Source organism: Octodon degus, unplaced genomic scaffold (assembly GCF_000260255.1).
Source record: "Octodon degus isolate 3935 unplaced genomic scaffold, OctDeg1.0 scaffold00012, whole genome shotgun sequence".
Taxonomy (NCBI): Eukaryota; Metazoa; Chordata; class Mammalia; order Rodentia; family Octodontidae; genus Octodon; species Octodon degus.
This window is the reverse complement of record NW_004524588.1, coordinates 17,342,357-17,359,020: the sequence shown is the minus strand read 5'-3', so window position 1 is coordinate 17,359,020 and position 16,664 is coordinate 17,342,357. Positions and strand designations below refer to the sequence as shown.

Sequence of the window (16,664 nt, the reverse complement as noted above, 5' to 3'; positions counted from 1 at the left end):
CAAGTTTGAAGATTTCTCTAGGAATAGCTATTAATGTCATATGACCTCATTGATCTCATATGTGAAGTTTAATATCTTTATATCTATCCCATATACCTACTTTCAATTTTAAAAGCTATTACAGTGTTCAAACATTTTTAAAAGCATAATGTGATTTAGTATAGCAAGCCAAACACGAATGGAGTTAGAAACACTAAATAGAAAACTTCCATGCAATCAACAGCAATCCATATGATGAACACAACTGTCTTATCTCCTATACTGTCTCCATACTGAAGAATATGATGAAAAGGAAACAGAGTCTAAACAAGAGTCAAAGGGAAGAAACCATAAAAGGATGTTATTTTCTTTTACCTAAACTTAGGGACAGGAAAAATAGCTCCTTTGGATGTCTGAGAAGAGATGAGGAACCATTACTTGTGCGGTAGAAGTGAAGGAAGAGTGAGGCCAGGGTGATGTTGCTCTTAGTGAAGCCACCATGATAGACAAAAGCACAGGTTATGACCAGTGGAGGCACTGGCCTTGTGTGGTTTGGTTTCTAGAAGATTCTGAAGTCAGAACTATTTTCCAAATAAAAGTTCTACAAGGAGATATACAAGTAGAAAGATCAGTTAGTGGAGCCTGGCCTGATACCAACAGCTAAGGTAACAAGAGAAAAAAAAAAAAAAAAAAACCGAAGAGTTCGGAGTTGAGACAGAATATCACTGGGATAGCTGGAGAACACAAAGGTACAGATACAAAGGAATGGCAATGATTAAAAAGATAAAAATCATTAAAAGGTAACCCACAGCAGATTTAACAACTACTGCAGAGTCTGTGCAGGAAGATCCCGACTTAGAAACTTTAGAGTTGCAAACTTTCACAGATACTAATGGACCTTGGATTATAAACATTCATACATGCGAACGGATCTCGGAAGTAGCTCACCTGTCTGCCAGTCACTGTCACAGCTGGTTGCTGTGTGCTCACTGCAGAGTAAAACAGGGGCCCACCAGGATGCTCAGTCATCCTGAGTCCGGAAACAGGAGGAACAGCAGTGAGCGTGTGGAGGGAACTACTGGGAAGCACACAGCAATATGCATTTATACTCCTATCAAAGGTGTGCAAGACTCATTGTGTTGGACTTAAGAATGAATCCAGCTTATTAGCGTTCTCTTGGAATGGAACTTGTTCACTAAGTTGGGTGTTTACTGCATTAGAAAAGGTAGAAAATCAAATGCAGATGGAGACATCAAGGTCTTGACAAAGATATTTCTAGAAACATTACCATAAGTCAATGGCCAATGGTGGAAATCAAGATGGCATGATAATGAAACAATATCAGCAAAGGATTCGATTTTGCTTTAGTTTCTTCTTTCTGGAAGAAAGGAACAATTGCTAGTCAATGATCATATCATTTATTTTAAGCAGACCCTATTCCCAGATGCTTACACTAACAGTTCAGTTAATCCACAGAAAGGTCATTCACTGTCCAAAGTCTTTCTCAGCTTGTTCCGAAAGGCACACATACACACAGAGAAACCTCCAATTTTTTTTTTCTCTTCTTAAACACACATAAATGGCAGTCCACTAAACATGTGCTTATGTGGGAAGGCCACTAATTTGATAGAGTACTCTTTATGTAGCTGTCATCTAATTCGAGATAGTCCCTGATTTTGGAGCTACAAAAAACATTAGTATCTTTTCAATTTTGAAAAATATATTTAAACTTATGTTTGCAAAAATTTACATGGCAAAATAAAAAGACCTTCATTTAGGTATATTTCCATTTAACATTTACTGTACAGTTCAGTAAACTACCTTTGGCTCCAGAGAAGTATAATCTACACATTACCTGAGATCTAAATTAGGGATCTTAAAACCCCAAAAATGCATCTTTCAAACTGTTTAAAGAAACACAGCCTTTTGTGAGGCAGATTTGGGTGAAAACAAGGATGGCTGCTTCTCTTCATCATAGGGGGTGATGACCAAACATCTCAGCGGATGTAGGTTGTGCACACTACCGATACCAAAAGACAGGTCACACCTTAAATTTAGAAAATAATTCACTATGAATAATTTACTGAAGTAGTAAAGCCACAGAGTGCCTTACAGTTGGCATATACTATCAAAGAAAAGTGACATGATACAAATTAAATCTGGAAATTTCATATTGTAGCTCAGATTCGGTAAAGCTTAGGAAATGACCATTTATGTGACCCGAATGTCTAGACCGTCAATTTTACTGGAACCTGGCACTGACGCAGGAAAAGTATTTTAAAACTCCATCTCCAAATCCAAGACTATTATTCAATAGGCTATACGTTGAAAGAAACTCAGAGAGGTGTAATTTAAAGCTACAAAGTACGTGGACAATGTTAATTTACTAAAAAGACCAAAAAATAAGGATATGGTATTACTGAACAGTGACACCAAGTGACATTGAAAGCTAATAGCACAAGCAATTTTTGAAGATTTAACTACCAATGGTGTAATACTGTACGGTACACTCTCAGGGAAGAGTTAAAGCATAAAAAAAGATAAACTGTTCAGTGCATTATTTAGACAAGTGGAGAAACAGACTCCATTTTTCAAAAATTCTGACCAAAACAATGGTAAAAGATAAATGCTAAGAATTTAAAAGAAGCTGACCAATGATTCAAAGGTTGGGGATTCAATAATTTTTACAACTTTAGTGTCAAGGTAAGATCAATACCTTCTTTCATGTCACATAATACAGTATAATTCATTTTTAGTGCCTTGGAGATGTCCCTGTATATAGTCCAAAACTGTGAACTTCGATTTTTTTTTGTTTTTCATAAAGGACTTTTAACATAGACAAAATACTAAGTATTCTGAATTTTCCAAGATTATGTTCAATATAAATTTAGGTAAAATGTATTTTATATTTTAAGTTTCTGGGAACTATTATCCACAGCATACATACATAGTAATTCTGTAACAGCAGGAACATTTTATTTAGTTAAGCTAGAAAGACCTTTTTATCAATCTTCATGGTAAACACATTTATTGCAGGTTACAGGGACTTAAGTAGTTCTAGAATCTCCAAGCATATACTACTTTTAGAAATGATTAGAAAACCATGGGTCCCTGTACTTATTGAACTGGATAACCTGGCAGTAAAATTCAGTTAAGGCTCTGGGCATGGGAGACACTTCCTCCCACTCTGACCTGCTGCTGTGGTAGACCTGCACTTCATCTGTGATTTCATCAGGCGCATAGTCACCCCCTAAGATGTAAATCTTATCCTCAATTCCAATCGCACCTGCATTAAAGCCTGCGCATTCAAAAGATCCTTCCCCCTTCCAAACACAAGTATCTGGACAAAAACTATATACCTTATAAGTAGAAAGGTCACATATATACAGCGTACAGTTTACAGGGACAGCTTTAATTAGTGTGGCATGAAAAAACTGCCCAAACTCTGCCACTAGTTCAGACCACTGATCGGTTATAGCATTATATTTAAAGAAGCAATCAAGAGATGGGTTAAAGGCGTCTGTAATCTCCACTTCTGACCCAAGGACATAAATTACACTTTGGCATGCACTTGCTTCCGGATAATATATGCCCCTAGGTAGAGGGCTAACCGATACCCATTCTTTGGAAAGAGGGTTATAAGATTCAACATCTAAGAGACTTTTAATGTCCTGAGATCCTCTAGTCTTTCCACCTATGACAAACAATTTATTGAGAGCCATAACTGATGTATGCATTGTTCTTGGTGTTTTCATAGTGGATACCAAGAAGAAGTCATTTTTGACTGGACAGTAGCACCAGGTTTGATCAGTGGCGTCATGGTACGTCTCAGCAATGTGAAGCCGAACCTTTCTACCACACTTCCCTTTGCAACCGCCTGTCAGGAATATCTTTTCTCCGTAAGTAGACAAACTAGACCCTGGCAAATCAATCAGCTGTAACTGTGGCAGTATTTTCCATGAATCAGTTTTAATATTATAGCAAAACGTATACTGGTTTTCTCCATTTTCCTCGGTTTTGTGGATGAATATGTATTTTTCAGTTGTGGATGGACGAGCGTCCGGGAAAAGCCCACTAGAACCCTGAACACACTTCATTGCATCCATGATTATGTCAAAACAATTTGTGCTTTTAAGTAAACACTCTTCATTCAGCAGACAGGCTTGAAGCGTCTCTTCCGATAACTGATGCAGCCTTACTTTTGTAAGCAGACGCGGCAAATACTTCTGCCTTGATTCTAAGTTATGTTTAGTCCAGCTAAAGACGACCTTCAGCACCGTCTCTTCTGCAGGAACATTCAGTTCATCTGATTCCAGACATTTCTGTAATACCCCAAAATTGATCTCTAAGAAATCACTAGACTTAAATAATAAAGAAAAGTGACGCTGTACGAAGTAGAGCGCGTGCTCAAACAAACGGGCGCAGCCGTAGCTGTCTGAAAGAGATAGCCAATGTAAACAGTTGACGAGACTGATGCTTTTTATTAAAAAATCACTGCAGGCTTTGGATAGGAAGGAAACTTGGAGAAATGAGGACAACTGGAAGAACATTTCCACATTATCATCTGTTATTTTGGTCTTTCCAGTATAGGCATAATCAAGAAAAGCTTTTACTGCTTTGGAAGACAAATTAGTAATGGTAACACTTCCATCATCTCTTTCTTTCATGTTCACTTCAAACATAGCCCTGAAAAAATAAAGAACACAACAAGAATAAACAGGAATGTTTTATTACATGGCTATATTCAATATCACCTTTATATTGGTTTCCTTTACTCTAAAATGGATTTAAAACAGTTATAAATTATATTTTAATAGCAGTCTAAGAAATTTTAATATATGAAATAATTATGCACATTGTTTATCAGCCCAGTCATATAGCTCCAATATTAAGAATATATATAGTATAGCAGAGACAGTATCTAACCCAAAAACAATTATAAAAGACTGATTTTTTACATATTATTCATAAAATTGGCAAAGTTTTTTAAATTACAGCATTTCCTTATGGGTTAATTAGTATCAACTTTGTCCATAATCACTAAGCTCACTTAAAATATAATTTCTTAGAGCTTAGGATTTTAAATTTTTTTCAAATTAACTTTCAATTTGGCAGTAATACAATATGAACAACGGGGCTTTGTGAGATGCCAGGGTATGTGTGTGGAGAAAGTTACTAAAAAAGACACAGATCTTAAACAAAAGACACATTTTATATGTCATTTTTAAGGAGACGAGAATGCAATCTCATACAACTAACCATAAACAATGCCAGTGTACCAAACCAGTTTTTGTGTTAATAGCCCCTGATGTATGGAGTGCCAGAATTTGAATAATTGGAGATGCCTGAAAGTTCCTCATTGTTAAAATCTATTTTTATTCACATAGCAAAGTTGATAGAATCTAAGACGTTGAGAATTTCTTTGGCTTATTGTAGGTAAGAATATAATAATTTGGAGATGTACGGGCAGGGAATGCAACCAAAACCACTTGTTCTGGTTGAACAATGATTTACATTTGCTTTGATGCTGCTGAAAATCCTGCTGGCAGAGGCGTCCCTGGTGCCCGCCTATCACAGGGAAAAGCCAAGTTACCTAGTTGAGTCTGCTCCAGAAGGGAACTAAGACTACTGATGAAGTGGAGCATCCGACTGAAAACTAAGAGGACCTTCCCAAATAAGGACTACCCTTAGGAAAAATAAGGCTTATAGAGAGCCACCCCATGAGGCTGTTTAATAGTCTCAATACAAAGTCAAATAAATATGGTGACAAAATATCTAAATGTTACATATCATGTACAAGTTTTCAATAATGTTCATCAACTTAGAAATGCTAACTTGTGAAGATAATTGTATTAGTTTCTTAAAACATTATATATTTTAGGGTCCTCTTTGGGGAACACTGAGAGCATGACTGGCACAGCCAGCCCCCTAGGCATCTGCTGCCCCCACTTCTGAGCTGGCTCGCCCTGGGGAGGGGACACGATCACTTCAAAGGACTCATCTGGAAGTGGGGATACAGAATTAACCCTACCTCACTGGGAAACAGAAAAACGTAACTTGAGTTAAGCAATGCAAAGTATTAGCTATTAAAATATTATTACTTGAAGAAAGCAAATTTTTTTCTGCTTCCCATTGTATATTTTAATTTACTATCAACTTCTACATTTTCTGTCAACACACACACAAGATCCTATTTCTGTGTTTTGTAATACTCATCTTCCAAGTATTCAGCTAACATTTATCTGCAATTTATCATGTTGTTATAAAGTGCTTACTATACAACGTGGGGGATTCCTGAAAGCTTATCCCCAATGACTTTACATCTTAATTATAACTTTCATCATCCAAAAACAGTGTAAATCTATCATTCGTTGTGTACTTTTCTGACTTATATTTTCCTCCTAATGTGCCAGCGAGTGCATTTGATCATAATGCAAATATTATGATCCTGGGCCTGCCAAATAGCTCAGTGAATTAAAGCGCCTGCTTAGGCAGACTCAGGGGCCAGCAGTTTGATCCCTGGGCCTGCCCTGCCGGCCCGCCCCCGGGGCACTCTGAGACAGCAACTGAGACTGGGCGTGGTGAAGCACGCCTGTAATCCCAGAATTTGAGAGGCTGTAAACAGGAGGATCGCAAGACGGATCTATGCAGTGAGACCCTCTATACCCTGTTTATCGTGTCCTAAAATACAAAAAAAAAAAAAAAAAAAAAAGGATCTAATTAGTAACTTTTCAAAAGTGTGAATAATTTATCTGTACACATTTTATGTGAAGTTTGCACTCATTTAATAACATTTAAAAGATATGTTTTTTAATTTTTAAAAAGTAGAAAATATAAAAACTATATTGTCCTTTTTCTTTCTTTGTAGTATGGGGGAACTGAACTCTGAGCTATATTCCCAGCTACCTCCACCCTGCCTGCTTTATTTTTTATTTATTTTTTTTAATTTGAAGGCAGGGGTCTTGCTAAATTGCTAAGTTTCCCAAGGTGGGCTTGAACTTGTGATTTTTTCTCCTTCATCCTTATTGTTCTGTTTTAGTAGTAATCTTAAAAATGAAAAACAGAACCATATAAAACTAGGCATAAACTTATCAAGATACTATGAACAAAAACATTTAATTAAAAAAATAATTTCAACTAGTAGAGTAGAAGACTGCAAGTTGAAACACATATATTTAATTAGAATGAGAACATTACAAAGCAATCAAGCTATATGTTCACACCAGATTCTTTCCACTTTTGGCTAGTTTGGAGTAATAATAACCATCTCAGCTAACATTACCTGAGAGCAATGGGCACTGTGCTAATCATAATTTATAACACAACCCTACCAGTTAGGTCATATTTCTATCAGATGAGTGGGGGGAAGACACTGGTTACTAAGAGTAACGCAGTGCAGTATAAGAACGTTTAGGGCCACACTGAGATTTAAAGAATAACTTCAATTCCTTGAGAGAAGAAATACAAAGAACAGATGAATACTTTAGGTTAGTTAGGCAGACAGCTAGCTCAAAACTGCTGTAACCACCCTGTCCTCAGTAAACTGGGCAGCTCCAAGTCACTGCTCCCTTATTCAATGCAAAAAAAACTCTACAGAAACAGATGTTCAACAAGTAGCAGTAATATCAAATTCTGAATTAAATCCCGCTTATAGGACATACACTGAAGACACTATAGGTAAGATCTACTTAGATGGTCATTGAAAAATAGTTCAAATAAGGATTAAAATGGTATAAGTTACATCTTGTTTATAATATTGTCATACTGTTTTTACTAAGTTCATTATAGCGGTTTAAACCCCACATACTTTGCCTCCAAAACTGAAGAGAATGCAAAACAAGATGGAAGTTCTTGGTCTAAGGGACAGTCAGCTGTAATTTTTTTTCCAATTTGTGGATTTTCTTTCACAGCTACAAAAGGAGGTAAACTCAAGGCTTTTATAGGTAAATGGATGCAAGCAGAGACCACACTGGTAAGTGAAATAAGTCACACTTGCACATGCAAACATTGTATTATCTCACTAGTGTAAGAACCTGAAAGAGTAAATGAAATTTGAAAGGTACAATAGAGACTGCGAAAGAGAAAGAATCTGTTAAAAGGGAAAGAACCACTGGGATGGGGGAAAGGAGAAAAGAAAGAAGGAAAAGGCAGGAAAATGATGAAGTTATATATACATACAGGATAGCTTGGACAATTACACTGCTGATTTCTGTTATTCTACAGAAATGAGCAGTTAATGTTTAATTCTTTTCTTCTCCTTTTTATCATTTTTTTCACTACCTATGATTTTGTTTAGTGAAATTCTGATAGTATACAGAATTTATTATAAATATTATAAAATTTATAAAATATTATAAATATTATAAATTTATTATAAAGTATTATGCTATATTCTTTAAGAAGAACTGAGGTTTATCGCACGACGACCGGGAGGGCTGAAGACCAGGGTATCACCAAGACAGACTTGCCTGTCTACTGATCAAGAGGCCCCGCAGCAGGTCAGAATTACCTGGAAACAATTACCAGAGGGCTCAGGGCATGTGTCGACCTTCATCTTGCAGAATTAGAACCCTGCCCTCATCATAGGGAATTCTCACAGAGCCATGACTAGGACATTTCCTGTTGAGTGACCACACGGGTAAGTGGACAAAGTACGTTTAGAACAATTTATATTTTGCTTACCATCAGGGGAATTGGGTATTTTAGGGAATCTTTTTTAGCTAAGAAGTTTTCCCTATTATAGGAGTATCTGCTGAGGAGAGGAGAAAATTTGAAGTCTTTTGACTAAAGAGTCCCTTCTTTGGATAATACACGGATCCAATACTTCACTTTATTTTTCTTTCAGATTCACTTTCTCTGAATTCTGCTTTCAGTTTTGTTTAACTCTTCACTTACTTTGCAACATGTTATAATGTGGGGAATCTCCAAAATCTGCCCCCAGGTAAAAGGAAGTTTTCTTCTACTCCTTAGAACATTTGCTGGGGCAAATGATGCATATACTTTGGGGAAATGCTGGCTTGGGTAGACCCACACTTTCAAAATTGGTAGTGTTCAGTTCTCTGACTTGAAAAACATAAGTTAATTCAGTTCCAATTACTTTTTCTTTAAGAACTGAAAGTTATTATTGGGCCAGGGAGATAGCTTAGCCGCATAATTGCCTGCCTGGCAAGTGCAAGTTCCTGAGTTCGAGCTCCCTACCAATAAATAAAATAAAATAAAATAAAATAAAAATTACTATTGCATGCTCTTATGAAAAAAACTTGAATGTAGTTATATAAAATATGTCAATTATCCATAGCATAAAATCTGAGGCACAGACAAGGTAAAGTACCTGAAAAAATCACTGCAAGCTGCCACCACACAACGATGACATGGGATTATTTCATCTTTTATGATTATTTTGAAATCATAAAAGACATTTTGTTCTCTAAAATTCTGCAGCACACTTAAGATTTTCTGTCCGTGATCTTCGGACACGAGGAAGTTGCTTTTCTTCTCTGATGAAATTCCATTACAAGAGCTTCGTTCGTTGAAATCGTATGAATTATCCATAGCAAATTCCATTTGTTCTTAGAACTAGAATGAAAAAAATCACTGATGTAGTAGAGACCTAAAGAAAATTTCAGACAACAAATTTGCCCTCTTTCTGTCAGTCACGTAAAACTGCTCACTGATAGCTGTCATACTCTGGTGAGTAGGACCGTACTTAGTTATCTTCTTGGCATTAGTAATATATCCCCTTTGAATTTTCAGAAATGTTGAGTTCATTGGAATTAAACAGTATATTATTAATACCTACCATTCATAGCTATATAGTTGCATTAAATAGCATAAGCTACTAATTTTATAAATACATAGCTTGTCAATTCTTGTTGCATGACCCATTAGCATTGTTGTTTCAATGAGCATTATAATAAACATTATTTCTTGAGTAGCTACTTTATAAACCCAGCACATCTTTTTTTTTTTCTCTCTGTCAATCATTTTCTTCGAGCAGCAAATTGAACTATTGATGCTGGAGCACGGACCACATGTTTTCAAACTTAAAACTTTCATAAGAAAATTTGATCAATAAACATCAATATCTGACTATGCTGACTAGTTATGACCTTTACTTAGGAAATAAATGCAAACATTGGTCCAAATTGACCTATCTGAAAGCAGGAAGGAAAACAGCATAAACTTCATTTTTAAAAAGGCTTTTTTTAAACATCAGGAATCCAAGATAACTAAAGGCTAGATAATCATAAATTTCCCAAATTGCAAAGTTGTAGCTAAATGAAAAAAGTTTTATCACCAAATGTAAGGAACTAGAAAATACAGGAAAAGGAGACTGGGAACTAGGGGAGTCCAAGAAATCAGAACACAGGTTCTCCAGTGCATGTGTCTTCCAGCTATCTGCTGCTTTGAAGTCATCCCCAAGCGTAGTGATGTAGACAGTTTACTAACTTTCTGGTTCTGTGGGCTTAGCTCACACGTTTTGCTTGGGGCTTCCAGACAGACACACGCAGGCAGATCGCTAAGGGAGTCACATCAAGGGCTGAGTTAGATGTTCAACATGGTTTCTTCATTCATAGTTCATTGAAAGGTCAGGTAAGGTGACAACAGATGAGAATCAGGGATGATTCAAGAGAGAGGTGGGCAGAAAGTACTTCAGTGGATTTAAGAGAAAATAGTAGGCATAGTTTATATAAATTATTCTTTTAAGGTAGGGGCTGGGAGAGCACATATATCTTAGGAAATTTTGTTATACTTTATTGAAAACTTGAGCATGACAACACGTGGACAGTAAAGACAGGTATGGAGAGAAATTTTGACAGTGAACAATCTAAATTCAGCATCTGTTTTCATATCAGAAAGAATATTTTGGGACCTTTAAGCCAATTCACTGGAGAGTAGTAAAATATGTAAAACTTTCATTCTGAAAATGGGTAAACATTGATAGGCACATAAATTCTGAACTTTTATAGCTGTTTAATGGTGTAAATAGGGGGAAGATACCAAACTTACAGTAAGTCATTTTTACAGTTATTTCATTCAGTTCTCAGAGTGATCACTCAGGACTGATATTAATAAAGCTTTTGCAAAACTGCAAATTGAGCTTCAGGTTACACAACAGACCCAAGAACACAAAATTTGTGGAAACAATTTGGTTTAACTCAACACCTGTGTTCCTTCTGATATCATTCTAACCCTCAATTTTACCATGAAGTGCAAGCGTAGAAGCATCCATAAGACCCCTCAAATGCACCACTCAAAAGATACTGCAACAGTTTAAGATCATCCTGGATACCAACGACACAAATGACAACAACAGTTCACACTTTCTGAGCCAGTAAGGCACGCCAGGTCCAGAAATCAGCTTTCTTTTTGGAACCGGGGATTGAACTCAGGCTGTTGCACTTGCTAAGGAAGCACTTATTCCACTGAGCCATCTCCCTGGCCCAAGAAATCAGCTTTTTGGTTGATGGGACAAAATATCTGATACACAGGAATGAAGGGAGGAGAAGATTATGTTGGCTTACATTTCAGAAGCCTTAGTCTGTGGTCAGGATGCTCTTAGGTAGAACCACCATGGTGGCAAGGCACGACGCAGAAAAGTAGCCCAAGCTACGCATCCAGTAGAGATCAGGGGGAACAGTGTGAGAGAGAAAGGGGCCTGGGGCCAGTGCAGGCCCTAAGGTCAAGACGCCACACTGGGAAGTGTGCGTTAGTAATCCCCTAGTGGCCCTCCAACGAAAAGCTCACAATCACAATTAGTTCTTTTCCCAGCCTATGAGTTTCATAAGGTACTTAATTTAATTCTTATAGCTACAATTCCTACAAAAATAAAGAAATTCCTGCTTTCTCTATTTTTCTACTTTAAAAACCCTACTTCAACATACACGGACACACACACACATCACCATCATAGGATGACAAAATGAGCTGAGAGGGGAAAGCTGAATGGCAAGTGAAATCAGGACCTGAGACACAACAGAGTCGTGAGCTCTTTGAGTGCTCTTTTAGGCTGATATAGTCCAGAACTGAAGAAGCTGGAAACCCTGAAACATCAGTGGACATCGATACAAAAAGCCTCAAGTGAAACTTATTCTCATTAGCCACAGGGCCAAAAACACAAGCAAACTAGCAAGACATAAAAGTTGGAGACAATGACTTCAGCTAACAGCACAATATCATCTTTCGGTTTACACCGACCATCCCTGCAAAGCAGCAGCGAGGGATGTGGAATCGTACTCATAAAAGACTATAAGGACAGGGCCCCATCCTCACCGTCCCAGCTCTGTACTAAGCTGGTGTCAGAGGAAGCGGAATAACTACCAAAACACGTGTGCAGAGGTTATACTCTTAGATACTGTAATGAACCCAAAATGGAATTCTAAATAAAGGTTTAAGTAGCCCATAGAAAGACAGAGAAAACAGAAATAAAAAGAATGAACAAGACGTCAGGGAAATAGCTCAATGGAATAAGTGTTTGCATGGCAAGGGCAAGGTCCTGAGTTCGATCCCTCGTAGCACCAAAAACAAAATAAAAACAAAAAGAATGAACCCAAAACAAAAGACAAATGGTAGGCTTAAATACTCATACAAGTGCACTAAGTGATCTCCATAGATCAGTTAAAAGAGATTACCAAAGTAGGTTTTGAAAACTGATCCAACTTTAGGCTTTGTATAAGTAACTCACTATAAGACTACAAGACAGAGGCTACAAGTAAAAGGATAGAAGAGATATTCTTTTAATTAAATAAAATCATGCATGTAATACTAATTTAAGAGAAAGTGAATGTCAGCAAGAAAAATTTTCATGGATGCAAATAGTGGTAAGCCACCAAAAAGACCCGCATGCAGCAAGAGCAAAGCTTTAAAATGTGAAGCAAAACCTGATACAACTGAAAAGCAAAAATTCACTAATATTTCTGATAACTTTAATACTCCACTCTTCAAAATTAAGTCAACTAAACAAAAAAAAAATCATCAAAGACATAGAAGAATTGAACAACGCTTCAGTCTTTACCTACCAACATGACATGTATTTCTTTTTGATGCTCACAAAATACATATCCAGATTGAGCACATCCTGTTCCACAGAACAAATTTCAAATGAATCAAAACAATTGAAATCACATAAACTTTCTGAACATAATGGAGTCAAATTAAATTAGTCACAACAATAATAAAACTGATGAAAACATACAGCTATTTGAAAGTTAAATATGCTGCTAAATGATCAGAGGCCAGCCTCATGATTAGTTGTAAAATAAATTGAAGTGAAAATAAAACATTAAAATATTTGGGATGCAGCTAAAATAGTACTGAAAGTAAAATTTATAGCACTAAGTATGTACAATACTAAAACTCAATAAGAAAAATATAATTTGAACATCCATCTAATTGCTAAGGAAGTCAAATATATTTAAAGTTTAAAGAAGAATAAAGACCAGTTCTACACAAGTTCTTCTGGAATATAAAAAGGGAACACTTTTCACTAATTTTATGAAATCAGTATTACTATGATACTCCAAAGACAATATAAAACACACACACACACACACACCCTCATGACCATAATATCTCTTACAAATATAAATGCAAAAATATTAGCAAAAAGTATGTATCAGAACATAAAAGGAACTAAATTATGACCAAGTAAGTTGATCCAGGGATGTAAAGCTAATTCAATAGCTGAGTATCAGTCAATGTTTGCCATCATTGCTAAACAAGAAAAACTACATGACTGTATCAATTCACTTAAAAAGCACTTAAGAAAAATGAAATGCCTATTCATTAGAAGAACTCCTAGGGGCGGGCAAGATAGCTCAGCAGACTAGAACGCCTGCGTAGGCAAGCACGGGGATCCCGTCCCCACACACTGCACCAGCCCCACCCCAGGGCAGGCTGAGCTGGCTTCAGAGTCCCGGTGTGGTGGTGCACCCCTGTAATCCCAGTGCTGGGGAGGCTGAAAATAAGAGGATCACTGTGAGTCCAAGCTGGGCAGTGAGACTCTGTAACAATCAAATACATTTAAACAAAAAAAAAAAAAAAAAAAAAAAAGAAAACAGAAAAAGTCCTAGCAAATAAGAAATAGAAGTTAAAGCCCCCCTCGCAAACTTCATAGGGGATATATACAAAAAGCTCCTAGATGACTAACATACTAAATGGCAAAAGATTAAATGCCTTCCCCGTGAAATGAGAAAAACAACAAGGACATCCACAGTCAGTATTATGACTTAACATAGTACTGAAAATTCTAACCAGCGCACTAAAGCAAGAAAATTCATAAAAGGCAACAGCTGAGTATCAATCAATGTTTGCCATCATTGCTAAAGGAGAAAAACGACACGATTGTACCAATTCATTTAAAAAGCACTTAAGAAAAATGAAATACCTATTCATTAGAAGAACTCCTAGGGGCGGGCAAGATAGCTCAGCAGACTAGAACGCCTGCGTAGGCAAGCACGGGGATCCCGTCCCCACAGGCTGCGCCAGCCCCACCCCAGGGCAGGCTGAGCTGGCAAGGAAGAAACAAAAACTGTCTCTTTGTGCAGATGCTAAGAAGTCTACCGAGAAGATCTCAAGAGATTCTCATAAAAAATGCTCAAAGTTATTAAGTAATCAGATACACAGGAGAAACAAGATCAACACACAAACCCTAACTGCATTTTTACATATTAATAAGAAACACCCAAAACCAACATTAAAAATGCTTGGGAAAGAAACACTCAGATACAAACATAACAAAGCACACACAGCCTTTATATACTGACAAGTACAACATGCTAATGAAAGAAGATTGAAATAAAGGGAAAGGGCTGGTCTCTGGTAGACAACTCATGATGTCATAGTGAAGACCTCAAAGCTGGTATCCTGGTTCTTCACATGCCTGTTATACCAGCACTCTGGGAGGCAGATCCAGAAGGACATTTAAGTTTGAGCCCAGTCTGGGCAACTCAGTGAGACCCTGTCCAAAGTTTAAAAAATTTAAAAAACAAAGCAAAAAAAAGGGTCTGGGGATGTATCTCAGTGTAACAGCTCTGGGTTCAATCAGCACCGCAGGGAGGAAAAGATGTCAGTTTCCCCTAAGTGATATATAGATTTAACACAATTGTTATCAAAATTCCAGCAAGATGTCTTATACATATGGTTTAGATTATAAAATCTATATGGAAGGGTAAGGAAACTAGAATATCTACTAGCATTTGAAAAAGAGTACTAGGCAAGAACCATTCCGCTTAATTTCAAGAATTATTATTTATAAGAACCAAAACTGTGGGATGTTGAAGAAAAGACAAACACATGGGCCAGTGGCATAGGTCACAGAAGTGACAGACAGCCTCCTTACATACACAATCATTTTTGAGAAAGGCACACAATAAAGAAAAATAATCTTAAAAAAAGTGATGAAGCAAATGAACAATAACTCTCCCACCTCCACCAAGAAAGGAAAAATGAACCTGAACCTAAACATCATACTTCACAGAAAATTTAACTCAAAATAAGTCATAGGTTTAAATGAAAAATATAAAAACGTTAACTTTTAGAAGAAAATACAGGCAAAAATTTTTGTAACTAAGGATTAACCAATGAGTTCTTAGACATGACATCAAAAGCACAAGCTACAAAACAAAAATGCATTAATAGACCAGAAATCTTCAAAATTAAGAGTTTTCCTTTGAAAAAAGACTTTTAAGAGGATAAACAATCTATGAACTAAGAAAAAATATCTGCAAATCAAATATGTTAAAGTAGAACATATGAACCCTCAAAACTCACTAGAAATAAACTCAACTATCCAATTAAAAATTAGACTAAGGGCATGAAGAGTTTTTTTTTTTTTTTTTTTTTCGGAACTGGGGATTGAACTCAGGCCCCTGTGCTTGTCAGGGAAGTGCTTATTCCACTGAGCCCTCTCCCCGGCCCTGAGATGTTTCCTTGAAGAGAATATACAGATATAAATTAATATATACACTTAGCACATTACCCAACAACTATACTTGTGGGTAATTATCCCAGAGAAATAAAAACTTACATGGGCACAAAAACTTGTATTATGCTGTTCCATAAAAGCTTCATTTGTACAGAAAAAAATGGAAACAACCAAAGTGTTGCAAATAGGTAAATAAACAAAAATCTGTGTACATCCATGTTATTCACCATTATAAATGAACAAAATATTGATACACATAGCAACTTATAAGGACTTTAAGGGTATTACAGTAAATGAAAAGCTAGTCGGGCTGGTGAGATGGCTCAGTGGTCTAAAGCACCTACTTAGAACAAGTTTAGCAAAACACATGGACCGCGGTTCAATCCCCCAGCACCACATGCCAGCCAGCCCCGCCCCCTGGTGGGCTGAGCTGGCCACACACACACACACACAAATAAATAAATAATAATCGAAAAGCTAGTCTTAAAATACTGCATAATGCTTGTATCACTCTTGAAGCAAAATTAGAGATGTGGAAAATACATGAGAGGTTGCCAGAGGTCGAAGATGGTGATGGTGGGGAAGGAGAGAAGAGGGTGGTAGAGGGAGCCACCTGTAGTGACCTACAGTAATATCTGTGTCTCAATTGTGGTCAAGGTCTCAGGAAACTATGCACATGAGAAAATGACATGGAACTGAATGTACACATTATGCCCATGTAAATCTTTGTTATTTTCTACTGTAACTATAGCATTTCTGT

At 36.8% G+C, this 16,664-nt stretch overlaps 1 protein-coding gene across 5 annotated transcripts in view; it reads right to left on the bottom strand.

Annotated features, from left to right (window-relative positions):
- Nucleotides 1-901: 901 nt before the first annotated feature.
- The window catches only part of Kbtbd3 (kelch repeat and BTB domain containing 3), a 20,019-nt gene continuing 4,256 nt past the window's right edge, over nt 902-16,664 (bottom strand). Inside the window, exons 2-4 of one of the 5 annotated variants that reach the window (XR_002819931.1) lie at nt 9,311-9,555; nt 1,268-4,665; nt 902-1,009 (exon numbers count right to left, since the gene is read on the bottom strand). Coding sequence is in view for 4 of the 5 variants with exons in the window: in XM_004626133.2 (XP_004626190.1) it covers nt 3,063-4,665; nt 9,311-9,543 (1,836 nt within the window). In the remaining variant the exon portion in view is untranslated. Of the gene's footprint in view, nt 4,666-8,488; nt 8,599-8,979; nt 9,043-9,310; nt 9,556-16,664 lie in introns of those variants that run through there. The other 4 variants (XM_023709445.1, XM_023709444.1, XM_023709443.1 and 1 more) reach the window with 4 other exon arrangements.